This window comes from Rhinolophus sinicus, linkage group LG10, assembly GCF_036562045.2.
Source record: "Rhinolophus sinicus isolate RSC01 linkage group LG10, ASM3656204v1, whole genome shotgun sequence".
NCBI classification, from domain to species: Eukaryota; Metazoa; Chordata; class Mammalia; order Chiroptera; family Rhinolophidae; genus Rhinolophus; species Rhinolophus sinicus.
The window spans coordinates 48,147,561-48,165,545 of record NC_133759.1 but is presented as its reverse complement, the minus strand read 5'-3'; the positions used below and the strand labels follow the sequence as shown (position 1 = coordinate 48,165,545).

At 42.6% G+C, this 17,985-nt stretch overlaps 1 protein-coding gene across 21 annotated transcripts in view; it reads right to left on the bottom strand.

The window, feature by feature from the left end:
• The window catches only part of CACNA1D (calcium voltage-gated channel subunit alpha1 D), a 427,288-nt gene that overhangs the window by 286,768 nt on the left and 122,535 nt on the right, over positions 1-17,985 (bottom strand). For all 21 annotated transcript variants that reach the window (XM_074313103.1, XM_074313111.1, XM_074313112.1 and 18 more), the window contains exons 2-3: positions 17,015-17,321; positions 13,216-13,321 (exon numbers count right to left, since the gene is read on the bottom strand). In XM_074313103.1, the coding sequence (XP_074169204.1) occupies positions 13,216-13,321; positions 17,015-17,321 (413 nt within the window). The remainder of the gene's footprint in view (positions 1-13,215; positions 13,322-17,014; positions 17,322-17,985) is intronic.

Sequence of the window (17,985 nt, the reverse complement as noted above, 5' to 3'; positions counted from 1 at the left end):
CGGCCACTGCTGGAAAACCTAACCTCCTATTCAGTGCCCAAGTGTTAGCCATCCATTCACCTAGAGCACCTACTTTGCTTTGATTCCCAAGTGCCCCATCTTTCATCAACTTCCATTTCTAAGCCACCTTTTGGAAGTAGGAAACCCGAAAATAAATACTATAATAATAGCGAGATTTTACTGTGTATGAAAATAAAATAATTACCAAAGAACAGCAGAAACATACCAGACAAGATATTTTTCTTCCCCGACTAGAAGAAACATAAAGGCAGTACTCATCTTGGAACTAGCAAGATTGTAGCAAGCAACCACTCCAAAACTAAGAGTCAATTTTTTTTGTAACTGGAACTTATTTACCTACTAGCTACCAAGAATGAATGTTTCACTTTGAAAGAATAACAGTACCCAAGTGGGTGGCACTCAAAGCCAGGGATAGAATAATCATCTTCGGTGTCTTTCATCTGGGTCTATGGTTCAAGATTACAAAGCTTGAGATTACAAACTCAGTGCTCAGGGTTCGTGGACCTTCTGCTCTAACCAGATGCTCCAGATGCCTACCAAACCCCCAAGAGAGGGGCCGTACCTACCCTCAAGATGTCCTTTCCCATAACCTAACATAAAGAGCAAATGAGGGGCAGCTGGTTAGCTCAGTTAGAGCACGTGCTCTTCACAACAAGGTCGCCGGTGCGATCCCCGCATGGGCCACTGTGAGCTGAGCCTTCCACAACTAGATTGAAACAACTACTTGACTTGGAGATTATGGGTCCTGGAAAAGCACACTTAAAATGAATAAAAGTTTAAAAAAAAAAAAAGAGCAAACGAGTCGTTCATTAGAGTTAAATGATGGTGATCTCAAGGAGATGTGGGGAGGAGAGCCTAAGTCCACACGGGCTTCGTGAAGAGCAGTGCGTACGGAAATGAAAACTGCACTATCCTCCTGCCCAGAGAGTTTACTTCTAAGTGCTTATCCCAGAAGAAAGTGTTTCCTTGTATGCACAGAGAAACACATACAAGGGTATTCGATGTAGCATTGTTTGAAATAGGAAAACTTTAGGAACTAACCTAAATGCTCATCAGAAAAAGATTAAACCATGGTCCATTCACACGTGCAAAATTTTACAGCCACTAAGAAGTTGTTAGATCGCTACATAGAGATACGGAAAGATCTGGAAGACACATTAAGTGGGGAAAAGGAGACTATATAATACATGCATTATGTTCTCACTTGTGTCAAATTGAAAATACCCACACTGCATAGCTATATGTTTCAAAATGCACAGATGTACACACATACATACACACACACACACACACACACACACACACACACACACACACAGTGAAAAACAATTCTGAAGGGACCATATGAGCCGGCTAAGTAAAAGGGGATTGTCACTTTATCTGGATTGTTTTAATTGTTTACAAGAATGTATTCGTGTGGCACTTGTGTAAATTTTGGATAATGATTTATTATAAGAATGCAAAATATGGAAAACAAAGAAGGCTGTCTCTGACCCCATGTGTGGGTTTTCCTTAATGAAAGGGCAGCTGTGCCCCACGAGCCGTAGCAGCACTAGCTGGAAGTCAGGGACACAGGAGCCCGGCGTGCTCTGCATAGCAGGTCTCAATAAATATTTGTGGAATAATGGTGCCTGGACTTCCTTTCTTATAAACAAGCTTAAAGCTCTACAAAAATATCTGGGAGTCTACACAGTGCTCGGCTTCCCCATGGACACAGGAAAAGGAGGCAATGTGGGCCCTTCAGAAGATGACAGGCAAGGAACGGCGTGAGTCCCTCACCCAGCCTGCTTCGAGTCCCCAGGCACAGCTGACCAAGGAGACCGCCTGCCTTCTTCCCAGGCTGAAGCCAACTGCCACCCACATTTTCCCTGAACAGTCTGCAGCCTGCCTTCCCTCCCTCAGGTCAGCCCCCCAATTCCCTCCAACCTGACCTCTCGTTCATTCATTCATTCAATAATTTCAACAGATGTCCTGTGAATTCTAAAATTACCACTCAGCCAGTAGAAAGGAAGAAAAAAAAATTAGCAGAAATAACTGCATTGAGGTTCTGGAAAAGAAAGTCACTTTTCCCAGCCTGGGCAGTGTCTGGAGCCTTGTTTAGTTAAAATCACTAGAGGAAGAATTCATCCTATAAGGTATGTGTCAAAAACATCCATCCAACCATCCACCCACCCTCACTTCCAAGGCTCTTACACACACACACACACACACACACACACACACACGCAAACAAACAGACCAAACTGATCCCCTCAGGCAGTTAGTTCCTCCTTCCTCCCCATCTTCAGTTGTTCTCACTGTGTCCTCCTGCCCACCTCCCACTGCCAGCTTTGCCTGCCCAGCCTTACTCCCTGCAAGAACCCCAACTGTATGAATACCAATCTCATTTCAATTAAAAAGAGAAGACACCTTCTGCCACTTTCTTGATTTCAATCATACGGACAGAAGAGGACTTAGGCAACACTTCCTACCCTACTGAGGGCAGAGAGCCCCAGGAATCTGAGTATGGTAGAAGGCAGAGGTAGGAATGTTAACATCTATTCCTGGACGACCTGCCAACCCTCTGCCCACACCCCACAGGACAGGGACACCCACCAACATCCCTCCCCTCTGAGCACCATCCATGCAAAAGTAACACCCTATGCAGTCCTTCCCCACAGTTTAACCACCAGGATTCCAGAGTCTCTTCAATTTATTTAGGGACTTCCTTTGGTGAGGAGCTGCTGGGGTCTGTTCTGGAGTCTCCCCTACCACATACGAGTTAAATGTCTCTACTGCTAGGCAAATGATCCCCTCTGTATCAGGTGCTTCTCACATTTTGCAGACAGTAAAAAAAAAATGAAACAAATACCAACTGGGAAGGTTAAAACAGTAAACTACCAACAAATCTTCTACAGGGGTCTCTCATTTCTCACGGTTATTTTTTAAATATGGAACATGAGCTGAGGTTAAGAAAGGAATGCATCTCCCCCACAGACCCTCCACGGTGTGTGAGGCGTTCCTGCTGAAGGCCAGTGGAACTCTGCCACTGAGACCTGGGTGTCCGGTGGGGTCCTGAGGCCCTCTGTAAGCGCCATTTCCAGCTATGTCTGATAATATTTCTACCCCTTGGACTTTTCATTAGCTGAGCTAATAAATTACACACGCATATACTTTTTTTTCAACTAAGCCAATTTGAGTTGTGTTTCTGAAACCTGTAATCCAATGAGTTCTGGCTAATACCGCAATATATCCAAATATCTTCACTTTAAGATAGGCTTATTTTTTTAAAGGGTCTGATCAGGGAAGTTCCAGTGTGTAAGACATGATGATAAAACTGAGATTTGCTTTTTAACAAACAAAAGAGTGAGGACCCTTTGGGAATTCTTCTTAAGGAATGTGAATAGTAGCAAACCTGAATTCTGTAAAAGTTGAAACACTGTCAATACTCGATCGAAGTCTGTTCAATTAAAGATCAAGCTACTTTGATCAAACCGAGGTAAGACTACAAAAGAGGTACGATTATCCGAGTAGCACATAAACTGGTTCACATTTCATGATTAGGAAACTAGCTCTGGGTCAAGTGCCATTGCACAAATCCATCTCCTCTGGTCATTTTGCTGCTCTCCCTCCACCAGTCCTTACATGAAATGTGACACTCACACATCCACCCACGTGCAGTCACTCACCACTGTCTTGCGTACAACACTGGACACAGAAGTCAGCTTATGACTGAGGGATACCAAAAGCATCAAATACTGTCTTTCTTCTCTCCTATTTCACATGTAAAGAGTTAAATCTACCGAGAAAGATACAGTCCTGAAATTAAAGGCAAACTCTGACAGGTGTTTCCTGGGATTCTCGTTAATATTGGTCAACGAAAGTCAGTCTCTTAGGCAAACATTAATCATTAGCCAATTGTTGAAAATTAACTACTGCTCTATAAGGACATACTGTGGAGCTCTTGTATGGTCATTAATTTATACATTCACTTATTCCACATGCATTTCCTGGTGTGCCTACTGTACACCAGTCACAATGTTAAAGAGACGAAATCAGTCTCCTGCCTCAGCCTCTAGGAAGTCATATGCTAGTTTCATCCAAAGTCACTTAGCTATTCAGCCAAAGAGCCAAAGCCCATGTGCAGAACCACTGCACACCAAGTCACTTCCCACGGAAGTTATAAAATCAGGCAGAAAGGGACTAATATCTGGAAAGAGGAGGGTTCACCACGCTTAATGGAGTGCAGAGAAAAAGCAAGTACTTACATTTAGCAGGTGGGGTGGGAGGCGGGAAGGGGACAGGGATCAGAGAAGGCTGATTGAGGCAGCATATGAGCTGTCCTAGTAGAACAGAGCTCAGCATGCAGAAAGCAGAGCACGCAACTCCAACAGAAAGACAGCAGGGCAAAGACATGGTGTACAAGATGGCAGAGTAGTTAAATGCTGTGCTTACCTCCTTTCACAACCACATCAAAACTACAACTAAACTACAGAACAACCATCATTGAGAATCACCTGAAGTCTAGCTGAACCGAAGCCCTACAAATAAGGACATACAGAAGAAGCCACCTCAAGACTGATAGGAGGGGCAGAGACATGGAAGAGGCTGGTCCCACACCTGCATATAACCATTAAAAATCAGGATGTATAGTTCAGCTGCAGAGGTCCCTGCCAGAGGAATGTGGGGGTCCTAGCCCCACATCAGGCTCCACAGCCCAGGGTACCAGTGCCAGGGAGAGAAGTCCCCATAACTTCTGGCTGTGAAAAACAGCACAGATTGTGGCTGGGTGAGACAGAGGGTGGCTGCAGTCCCAGGCACTGTTCTTAAAGGGCCCATGCACATACTCACTTGCTGATGGACTCATTTACTTTGAGCTCCAGCACTAGGGCAGCAGCTTGAAAGGCACCAGGGACATAGAGAGAGGAACTGAATTGTCTGGATTCAGGAGAATGGCTGGAGGGGCAGCTTTCTCCTGAATGGAGAAGCCACCTAAAGCCATTGTTTCTACAAAGAGCCCTCCCCCTCCAGGCATGCAGATGTAGGTAGCCACTATATCTGAGTCTCCATCAACCTGGCTAATACCGTTCATGCACCCCACCCTGGTATTTCCCTCAGACCCTGCCCCACCAACTTTCGGGCATACCCAAACCACTTCCAGTGGTTTTTCTGAACAAACTGCCTGTCTTGGCTCATGCTATGTGCATTCCTAAAATCTCTCAGAGGTTCACAAAGGCACTAGTGACAGCCAGCTTCAGTTCACAGCTTGGCCTCTGAAGCATCTCCAAGCCAGCATGGGGGGTGGCCATCTGTGGATTGCTTTGTGGCTTATGCCAGGCAGCCCCAGGCAGGGCACAGGCTTCGGCTGAACTTGGCCTGCAGATGTTTTCCTCCCAGGAGGTCCCAGGGCTGGCATGCCCAGGTGACTCTTTCGGACACAGCTGAAGCATCACCCAGGCACCAATGAGGACAACACACCCAGGGGACACAATGTGCAGGCACCAGAGTCCTCTAAGACACAACCCACTCCATGTGGTCAGCCCTGCACCACAGCTCCTCCACTGTAGTTACATCTCGTCCTCATAGCCAATCAGCCTGAAGATCAATCTCGCCAACTGACATGCAAGCAGAAACCAACACTCAACTATAACAGGAGGGCACATAACCCACACAAGGGACATACCTGAAGTGCACAGCTCAGGTGACCAGGGAGATTGCACCACTGAGCCCCACAGCACACCTACTACATAAGGCCACTCTACAAAGACCGGGAGACTTAGAAGCCCTACCTAATACATAGAAACAAACACAGGGAGGCAGCCAAAATGGGGAGACAAAGAAACATGTCCCAAATGAAAAAACAGAACAAAGCTCCAGAAAAAGAACTAAACAAAATGGAGACAAGCAATCTACCAGATGCAGAGTTCCAAACACTGGTTATAAAGATGCTCAATGATCTCAGGGAGAACTTCAACAAAGAGATAAGAAACATAAAAACAGAGATAGAAAAAATTTTAAAAAAGAATCAGTCAGAAATAAAGAATACAATAACTGAAATGTACAGTACGTTACAGAGAATCAACAATAGATTCCATGCAGCAGAGGATCCAATCAGTGCTGTAGAAGATAAGGCAGCAGAAAACACCCAATCAGGACAGCATAAAGAAAAAAGAATCCAAAAAAATGAGGAGCATTTAAGGGGCCTCTAGGACAACATCATTCGCATCATTGGGGTACCAGAAGGAGAAGAGAGAAAGGAATTGAAATGCTACTTGAAGAAACAGACAGAGAACTTTTCTAACCTAGCAAAGAAAATAAATATACAAGCCCACTAAGCACAGAGAGTCCCAAACAAGATAAATCCAAACAGGCCCACACCAAGACACATCATAATTCAAATGCCAAAGGTTAAAGACAAAGACAGAATCTTAAAAGCAGCAAGAGAAAAGCAATTAGTTACCTATAAAGGAGCTCCATTAAGACTGTCAGCTGATTTCTTAACAGAAACATTGCAGGCCAGAAGGGATTGGCAAGAAATATTGAAAGTGATGAAAAACAAGGACCTACCACCAAGATTACTCTACCCAGAAAAGCTATCATTTAGACTCAAAGGACAGAAAAAGAGCTTCCCAGACAATAAAAAGCTAGAGGAGTTCATCAACACCAGACCAGTATTACAACAAATGGTAAAGGGACTTCTTTAAGAAGAAGAAAAAAAGAACAAAAATGTGAATAATAAAATAGCAATAACTACATATCTATCAACAATTACTTTAAATGTAAATGGATTAAATGCCTCAATCAAAAGATAGGGTGGCTGACAAGATTGCCACGGGGATACGAAACACAGTTTGGGGGATATAATCAGTAATGCTGTAAAGATTTTATAGGGTACCAGACAGGCACTTGTCTTTTTAGGGAGACCACTTCATGGACGGTGTAGATGCCCGACCACTCCGGTGTACACCTGAAGCTGAAGCTGAATAATACTGAATGTCAACTATAATTTAATATATATGCAGTGCAAATATAGGATGTGGAGTACAGCGTAGAGAACAGAGTCAATGGAATTGTAACAGCTTTATACAATGTCAGAGGGGTAGGAGTTTGGGGGAGGAGGGGTTATTAATTTGCGAGGGGTGTAAATGTCTATTACATTGTTTTGTACACCTGAAACTAATAAAAAAAAAAAAGATAGGGTGGATGAATGGTAAGAAAACAAGACCCTTACAAATGCTGCTTATAAGAGACTCACTTCAGATCAAAAGGCACACACAGAGTGAAAGTTAAGGGACAGGGAAAAGATATTTCATGAAAATGGAATTAAACAAAAAAAAAGCTAGGCAAGCAATTCTTATACCAAACAAAATAGACTTTGAAACAAAGGCTATAACACGAGACAAAGAAGGACCCAGTAATCCCACTTCTGGGTATTTATGCAAAGAAACCTAAAACACTACTTAGAGGGGACATGTGTATCCATATGTTCACTGCAGCATTGTTTACAATGGCCAAGATATGGAGGCAGCCTGGGTGCCCATGAATGGATGAATGGATAAAGAGGAGGTGGTACATATATACAACGGAATATTGCTCGGCCAGGGAAGGGAATGGGTTCTTGCCATCTGCAGCAGCATGGATGGACCTGGAGGGTACTGTGCTGAGTGGAGTGTCAGACAGAGAAAGACAGATGCATTGTGATTTAGCTTATATATGAAATCTAAAGAACAAAATAAACAAAGGGAAACCAACTCATAAATACAGGGAACATTTTGATGGTTGCCAGATGGGAGGAGGGTGGGGGGACAAAGGGATTAGGAAGTACAAATTGGTTGCTACAAAGTAGTCATGGGGTTGTAGGGTGTAGTATAAGAAACATACTCAATAATATTGTAAAAACTATGTGTGGTGTCAGATGGGTACTAGATTTACTGGGGTGATAGATGGGAGGGGGATTGGGAGCCAAGGTGAAAAAGCTGAAGGGATTAAGTACCAATCAGTAGTTACAAAATAGTCACGGGGAATGTAAAGTACAGCTTAGGGAATATAGTCAATAATGTGCTAATAACTACGTATGGTGCCAGGTGGGTACTAGACTAGTCAGGGGCATCACTTCTTAAATTTTATGAATGTCTCACCACTATGCTGTACACCTTAAATTAACACAAAATAATACTGAATTTCAAGTGTAACTGAAAATTTTTTAAAGTGGAGGGGGGGAAAAGGAAGGGGAATAAGAGGTTCAAATCTCCAAGCATAAAATAAATAAGTCACAGGGATGTAACATACAGCATAGGGAATACAGTCAATAATATTGTGATAACGTGGTAGTGTCAGATGGTTGCTGGACTTATCATGGTGATCACTGTAGCTATATAAATGTTGAATAACTATTGTGTACACCTAAAACTAATATATTGTATGTTAGCTATATTTCAATAAAAATCTTTAAAAAAAAAAAAAGACATGGTGCAGATGAGGTACAGAACTAACACACACCTTATAGGCTAAGCCCAATGAACAAGGTAATGAAACTGTTTCCAGTATTACAATGCGCACCACTCCCTATGTGCAAAACCAGTGAGATGTTGAACTAGGTGACCATGCAGATCCAATGAAATCACTTTTTGAGCCCAGGAGACACTGTACACTGGGATCTCAGCCATGGAGGACAGAATGTAATCCAAGTAGACTGACCCACAGCATTCCTGGCCATTGTGCAACATCTGATCCCACTGACAATTGTCCACAGCCAGCACTGCTTCCCAAAGATGCCCCTGCACTCTGCTACTCTGAGCCCTGGTGCCAGAGCACAAAATGTGCTAGACGGCTCAGCTCTGACACTGCATAGTCCGAGGGCTTGTGCATCCAGAGGTACACGAGAAGGGTCACAAGACCCTAAGCTTTTCAGGGATAAATGCTTGTCACCTCCCACCCACCTCCAGACAAGGACCTCCAAGGAATCCACAGAGGGCCCAGCTACCCAAGAAAAGCCTGAACATGGCTCAGGGGAAAGAATGGGCAGTGCTTCTCCTGAGAGAGCCATTCATTTGGCGGTCATCAACCATACATATTTACTGAACATCTACTACGCACCACCAGGCCAGGCATTGTTGGGGATTGAAAATGAGTCACTATGAATTGTATTCTGAGGACACTTGATAACAGAAAGATATGCATATAAATAACTAAAAAAGAGGGCATTTTATATGTGAAGTGCCATGAGAGAGGTTCAGGTAAGAGTGTTACTTCAGACCAGGATCAGAGAAGGCCTCATGGGAGACACACAATTTGGGATTATTTTTTCCTGAGCAGCTATGAGGACGGTGCCAGGTGAAGAAAGGGTGGTATGACAGAAGAGGTATTTCAGATGGAAAAAGTCGTGGAAGAAAAATCAGGAGGGGTGTTTAGGAACTTACGGTGGATGCATGGGTGGGGCTGTAAAGGAGAGGAACGGAGGATAAACCAAAAAAGGCCACACAGACCCAGGAGGAACTGGCCCCAGGAATCTGGCCTTTCCTTGGTGAGCAGCCACTGAAGCCTCAATTTCACTTACCCAGCAAAAGTCATCCAACAGTGGTGTGAACACAGAAGAAAGGGAAGACATGAGGGGTGCTGTAGAGGCAAAATGTCACCAGGCTGAAAACACACACTGGCCACAGCAAGATGAGAAAGGGGCAGCAAAGGGGTCAGAGACTGACTTAGTGAAACTTCTCGTTGAGTTTAAGAAGCCTTTGCTGAGCACTTGGTAGGAGCAAGGCTCTTTGCCTGATATGGGCCGTGGGCCTTGCCCTGTGTGGGTGCAGTCATTAGCTGGCCTCCAGGAAGGTCTGAAGCGGCAGATGAGCACCCCTACTTTGGAGTTCCAATCGAAGGCAGTTCAGTACTACAGAGAAGCAGGCAGCAGCCTGGGGGTGTGGGGAGCCCCAGGAACAGGTTGCATAGACTGAAAACTGTTCAACCACGTCAGTTTGCTTATGAGACTCAAGTTTGGGAAGCAAAATAAAGCGTTTTTCAACACAATGAAGTACAATATTGTAATCAGCTCCACTCTGACACTCCATAAAAACGAGCTCTCCCGCACCCTCCTGCTAAGAAGAAAATTAAGTAAATGATATACGTTTTCAATAAGTGGAACTGAGGAAATACTGCTACTGACTGAACTAAGAGGAATGTTACTGTGGGAACTGAGTTGCACCGTTGCCATGGCTGCAGCCTCCACTAGTCCCTGCAAGTCCACAAATGTAAGCTGCATAGAAACTTGAGATTGTTTATAATTTTTTTTTTTAAATCTAACCCTGGGAAAACATGCTGCCCCCAAGGTAGTTTCTAAATTCCCAAAGCTGGCTGAGTTACACACAACCCAGACCAAACATGCATTGGAGCAATGGGGATGGCCAGTTTCTCATCCAAGAAAAGTAGTAATTTCACTACAAACAACCCGTAACAGGCAGAAACATCTTCCACAAAGCTGGCCCTGAATCTTACACTACGAGCTCGATGTACATATTTCCCACAGAGCTATGAAGCAAAGAAAATCATGAGCTCACAGATTCGTACAGCTTTGCAACCCATATCAGTCTCTGCCCTTTGTTTTGCCATTCACATTAACTGAAAGGTATTTACTACAGATGAAAAATAAGCCTCGTTCAGCTGCCTCTAAACAGATCCCAAAAATAGAGCAATCACTTGGGTACAAATTGGGTCAAATGTATAAAAAAACCCAGCTCCCTGGTGGGAGGACTGACATGGCATGGGACTTTGCTAAGAGTCAGGGGGAAAATCCACAAAGCTCTTCCCTTCCCACAGTGGGAAAGGAAGTATTTAAAGAGTCAGGCAGAGAATAAACTCATCTGGCCATGTGACCATCCGGATGAACACAAGACAAACTCGAATGCTACGAGTTTCAGAATACTAAGAGGTCAAAGGAATACATGTTGATTTTTAGAAAGGCCTGCCAAAATAACACCCTGCCCCCTTTCCCAAAAGACAGACCACTATTTAGGAATTGTCAAGAAAGGATACAGTAGGGAGGGAGCTGCCAAGAGGAAGAAGATGTATCCATCTCCTGTATTTTATCCCCAACCTTATAGCAGAGAAAGCCAAATGATCAGACAACTTATATCAGTGTCCCTAATTTCACTGGGAAAAAATCCGAATATTAATTGGCTATACATGCAGCTATAGTAATTGTTCCATTGATTAGAATTAACCTGCCTTTCTGAAAGGTATTTATTTTCTAAGTTTGTTTAATCATGTTCTCTTGAGCCACAAAAAACAACAAACTGGGTCACCATCCACGTTGTTAAATTTGGTAACAAGGCTGACACCATCTGTGGCCTAGACTATGATGATCTATCCCCATTGATGAGGGCTTTTCACTACTTCTGCTTCTCCTTTAAAATGATCATCCAATGTCACTTGTCTACAACCAAAGCAGAAGCTATTTAAAACATCCAAAGTTACACAAATCATCTCTAGCATAGTATAAGTATGTACTAACAGCAAGTGTTTGTATGTATAGCCAACTCCCGTTTACCAGTGCATTTTCAGTAGCAATGTCCAATTTTTTTGTAATTACCTAGAAATCAGACCAGAAAACCCCAAAGATGAACAGACATCTCTTCATCTGAAATATGCCGCTACATCTGAAATATGCCACACATTTTATATGTAACATGAAATCATGTAGGTAAACCATTCAGGCTAACATCAAGAGCATAATTTCCCACCCTCATCTACCACCCTCCTCCCCTCTTACCCTCTGATAACCACAAAACTATTATCTGTGTCTATGAGTTTTTGTTTCTCATTTGTTTGTCTTGTTCTTATGTTGTTTTTGGTTTACATACCACATATCAGTGAAATGGTAGATGAGGGTAAAGGGGACCAAATATATGGTCATGGAAGAAGAACTGACTCTGGGTGGTGAACACACAATGTGATTTATAGATGATGCAATACAGAAGTGTCCACCTAAAATCTATGTAACTTTACTAACAATTGTCACCCCAATAAACTTTAATTTTTAAAAAAAGAGCATAATTTCAATATCTTAAGAACTCAGCAGAGCATTCCCCACCCTAGTTCTGCCTTCACAACACTCAGTTAGGAACATCCAGCCCTATTTATTAAATAAGACAGCTTCACCATGAGAAACCAAAACAGATGGAACTAGCTAAAAGAGGAGAAAGCAAAACAATGGAGAGAGTGTCCTGTTATCCAGCACTGGCCCCCTTTTCCTTCAGTCTGTTTGCCTGGCCTCCTATAAAGGATTGATCCAGGCAAGGAAACTGCAGCTCCAGAAAAATACTGACATGGCTTCTGAATCATCAAGGAACGATTACAGAACGTCAGAAGTAAAAACAATCCTAGTTATCTTCTCATCCAATCCTCTTGATTGACAAGTGGGTGAATGGCAACGCAGAAAGGGCATGGGAATGCCCCAAAATACAGCTAGTTGACAGCTGAATGGGACAAGCTCCTAGTCCCACTCTAGTGCACTTCAGTGACTTTTTTTTTTTTAATTGTATCAACCTTTCCCAAAGGAAGTTCCATGAAATGCTGGTTCTGTAATGTGTTCTGCCAAAAAAATGTTTAAAGAATCCTTGACCAATTACTTTTAGGGACTAGCTGAGTTAAACAAAATAAAACTGGTTTTTTAACTACAGACCTTCCCAGAGCTTATACTGAGCAAACATGCACTATAAATCTTTAAGAGGGCAATGAAGTATGTGGAAGTATCCCAATTTATTTAACCACAGAATCATTTTATCTTGGGGCATTTCATAGGAAGTATTCTACTTCTCTGAAAATTAATAGTTCATATACAAAATCCATGATAATTTTTTACTTACCAGAAAAATTAACCAAAGTACCCACCACTCCCAAATAACACTGGATTTAAAAAAAAAAAAAAAGCTAACATTATCAGGAAAAGAACGGTAGACAACAAAAGCCTATATGGAGAAAAAAAGTTATTTTACAATCTGCTACAAACCTCTTCCATAAAAAGTTGCACACCTATTTATACAAGATTCATGACTTTAAACAATTTCATTCAGTATAAATTTGAGCATACAGGTCAAAAAAAAAAAGACATTGTTGCAAAACTCCAGGAAACATCACATGCGTAGCTATAAACTTCAACCAGTTTAAACATGGAGGCAAATGATAATCACATATCAAGACAAGCAGGAATCTAAGGACACTTACCAAGTTATGATTTGTTGAATTAGAATCATCTTCAGGGAATGGGATGTAAATAGCTAAGGCCACACAATTGGCAAAAATAGCCAATAATATAAATATGTCAAATGGTCTGAAAAATGTTGTTAAGGTATATACGCATGTGTATTATACAAACATAAACCATGTCGCTCACCACACTCCGAATCACACCACTTTTGAATCTCTTTCCAAATGAAAATTACATACACAAATCTTTTAACTGACTCCTGTGATGAGTAGGTTCCCAGCAGAAGTAACCCTAAGTGATAGTCTCACAGCAGATCTTCCTATCAAGTGACCTCTCCATGTGCTTTTCTTCTGTTGCAAGGATCATGTTACACTCATTCTTCCGCTGTACGTTTTATATTAAAACCTAAAAGCATACCCAATTAGGGCACTGTGTGAACCAGGTTTCTGCTTCTTGTAGTTTTAAAAGCAACAAGGGATTTAGAAAGCTAAATTCCTGGCTATTTGTTTTCTTTCCTGACAGAAAGAGAAGTCATCACGAGATAAACCTCTTCCACAAATCCTTGCCTCCATGTGCTAGAGTCATTTTCTCGGGCACTATTCTTGGCTTGGTCAGTCTGGACGGGGGCAGGCCAAGTCACCAGGACTTTCTCCATTTTCCCGGTGACTATCTTGCGGCTTGTTCCAATACCTCACACACTGTAATAAGCAAGCCAGGCTTGAGCTCCCTCCTCTCCTTCCTTTACTAATCAATGGTAACCACTGCTTCAGACCAGAGCTGGACTGGAGCTCAGCTTATAATGTGTTGTTGCATTCAATTTATAAACAAATTAAATAAAAAGCCCTAAGAAACCCGCACCAGACACTTTCAAAGTACAATTTACCAATTCTAAATCTTGGGGGTCTGTCTGGAAGAATCGCTTTGAAATCAGCTCAACAGATCCTCACTAAAACATTCTGGTGTTATTAAGAGTCATTGTCAAAACTGGCAATACAACATTTGACATCTGCCAAAACAACTGTTTTTCTTCCTTTGGTTTTCAGCCTTTCCAAATGCAAGGTTTCGTGAATATCAACCTAATCTGGAACTCCAGGGCTTGATTTTATAACTGTGTTACTCCCACACTCTACCCACAAAAGGCCACTGGTCTAACTAAACACTTCGAATACTAAAGCTTTGACAATGTGAGTACAAACAGACCCTTCTCCATTCATCCTGATATTCTGGGAAACCCAAAAATGCTGGAGGAAACAAAGACCCCTTGTCTCTCTGGGGGACACCTTGAGTTTCGTGAAACCTCAGCTCCTTAAAGAGCTTCGCCACTCACTGAAATAAGGATGTGAACAACATTGTTCCTTTACTGATGTTTATGGATTTATTTTTAAAGCCAGTTAGCTTTCATTCATATAGATTCTTTTAACCCACCTAGTATCACAAAATCTCTTATCTAGGGACCCAACTTTAAAACAGTCCACCCTAAGACTTCAAAATCTCCTTTTCATTTTTCTTGTTAGCAGTTCCTACTGAAATTTAAAAAGCCAATCGCCCCAATGTTATTCTATATAGAAACACACTTACTGTCTCTCCCCCCTCCACACTACCATTCTTTCTTTTTAACTTCCCGATACCTAAATGATAAACCAACAAATCTGAGAAATACTAACACTGTTCAGGAAGGCCAAACGTAAGTCCAGTTTCAGTCTCCAGGTATTGGTGGATGTTCTCTCACTGCCACAAGACTTTTACAAGGCAAGCGAAACAGAGCAATAGAGAAATAGATGGGTCTGATCCTAAAAATTCCTTCTGTAAAGCTGAGCACTCCTCATGCCTCCAAGATGCAGGCTACTCTGCCTTTCCTGTGTGCAAAAACAAACCAGGCTCTCACCATCCCGGTCTGGGTTGACAGATTGGCACAGCGGCTTTAGAGGGTTTCTATAACCTGCTCCCTGAACTAGAAGAAAACTGTCATTTGAAAAAAGCAAACAAACAAATCCTATATGGTTTAAGGCTCTCTTCTCCCAACTGTTCCATTTGCAGGCAGGTCCTCCCTGCATTGGCAGCCACATCCCCTAATTCTTGAACACACGAGTCTGGCAATGCAGGAAAGGGAGTCGGCAGCATGGTCCAGGAAGGTACTCTGCGCACATAAATTGCTATATACAAATTACTGTGCACAAAGAGAAACAGCACCAGGCCTCCCACCTCACTCCACATGAAATTAATAACCCCACCGAGAGGTCCCTGCTTACTCAGTCTCGTCAAACCAGCATATTGAAAAGGAGATCTTTCTGGCTAAGCATATCCACTGCTTCTGACTCCAGCAATGCCACTGAGGAGTCAGAGGCAGTGGTTTTTACCTAGCTGCCTCCTGGGCCGACACTAGTGTTCATCCTCAGACTAGAAAAGAACTTCAAGAGAAAACACATCCACACAATCCCAGCTATGTGAGAGACACCATAACTCCTCCTAGAGAAAAGACATCTGTTCTAAAAAGGAAAAGCACGTGAAAACCCCTCAAATCTTACCCTTGCATTTGGCTGCTCTCTCTAAAACCTTTCTAGACAGTTGCCTCATTTTAACTCGCGTCCGTGAGCACAGAATATAGCCAGCTAAGACAGAGGGCATGAAAACAGCTGCCGGGCTAGGTACTCACATTATAAGGGAGTTTCTGCTCCACTTTGGAGCAAGTCACCAACAGCCTCCCTTTTCTAAGGCTCCTCGTAGGCCCCAAATATACTTCTGGAAAAAGGAAATGCTTTGTTTTACCCAGACCAATGAATCATCTGACTAATTAGAAAGCCATTTGCACAGAAAGAAGGCCTCAGTCAACCTTTTCTGAAGAGTGGCATTAACTGGATTCCATCTGGCCTCCAGATTTGGGGAAGGGGGTGAATAGACAGAGCACCCTAGTTTTCCAAGATCTGGGACATAACAACCATCCTTGGGCATTTGGAGTTCAATTTTTAAAATACAAAGAAGACACCCAGAAATGTAACTCCAGTCCCAGGACATAGACAGGATTTTTTATAAAGGCAGCAACTGCAAATTCCTCCACTGAGAGGGTTGTTCTGTAACTCATAAGGGTTGGGGTGGGGGGGAAGAGGCACACACAAACCGCTCCCTTTGCATGTTCCCTCCTGCTCACATTTCAGATGCCTTTTTGGAACTTGTCAAAAGGAAATTCCAAGAAGTCATAGCATTGATGAGCAAATTGCTCCCTCCCTATGAAGCAAGTGTTCATATTTGTATTATAGCTACCTGAACAATTAGAATCACCAAATGTCAGAGGGGGAAGCAACCTTAGCATTAATTGGAGTTTCAGAAGCAAATTCAAACATCAGAATGAGAAGATTCCACTAAATGTAAAAAATGTATTTATTTCTGGTGGAGTCTCATACAGTCTTCTTTTTTAATCAGTATACCTTATTTACAATAGGTTCAATGAATATCACTGCCCCAAAACAGTGGTGGATTTCAACTAACCATCTAATGTCAAAGGACCAAAGGTTAGTTTCATATTTTAATTACCTACCACTTTGAAGTTTCAGGTTATCACTCCCTCCCGCCACCACCATCACTACACACACACACACACACACACACACACAGAGTATGCTAAATATACCCAGAGAGCCACCCATCTGCACCCTAAGGAGACAGGAAGGTATAGACAATGAAACCCTTTACACACAGCTTCTTCTATTGCGCACATTCCAGACTGCTACCACTTTGTAAGTGCCATTTCAGAACACAAATCCTTTTAAAGAACAGATGGTAAAAGGGAAAATGAGAAAGACTTCCCCCAAAAAAGGATACTTCCATTCCACGATACTAATGCAGGCTCTTCGGATGGGGTTATTGAGTGATAAACAGAAAAGGGCACGGGCAGGTCGGCTGTTAGAGGAGTTACCCTGTTTTTTGCTCTTGGCATATTGCTGACGTTTTCTTTGGGAGAGAGAGCCTACAGGTGGGGGGGCGGAGGTGCTCATAGTTTGGGCAGCCTTGGCCTGTCTCGCAGCATCGATTGCAGCTTGCCAAGACAGGACAGTTTGCTTGGAGCTATTCGGCTGAGTTGGTCCTTCACCAGAAAAAGAGAGTCTGGTGCCTCTTGCATAGTTTGCTTCTGGGAAAAAAGAAAAAGAAAAAGAAATGTTTTTTAAAAAACAATGAAAATCCAGTGTCAGAGAAAAGCAAAGGTTGACTCCAGCAATAACCAGGGGGAATCATCCCCATGTTTCTATTTTGAAGCTCATGTCCTATTTTTCAGAAGCAGGAGTTTGGTCAGCCAGAGCAGCAAGAAAAGTCCCCGTGCTCTGCCCTAAGTGTCAGTCACAGAGGACCTCCTTGCTGCATGACACCCAATGGGGTTAATACCTCCTTACACCTATGTCTTCACAAGATGTCTTTTAGTGCATTTCTTTAGATAAATGGAGGTCATGCCCACATTTTATTCCACATTCTTTTCTGACTTTTAAAACCCACATATCGCTAATGAGTTAACAGCTTTTCTCCAAAATAATTACCATCATCACCAAAAAAAGGCAGTGCCAATAATTCAATAGTCTTAATCATTTTCAGAGTGTTACTCCAACATCTTTCCATAGCCATAAATGCATTTTTTTCAGCATGGAAAAAAAAATCCTCCACTGGCACCAGAGCAATACCAAAAGCCCTATAACAAATATCGAGATTATGCACTGACACTTCCTGCAAATGAAAATTCATGATGCTTGGGACTCATTTCCTCCACAGGCTTCCGAAAACAGAAAACATCTTTAGGGCTTTTT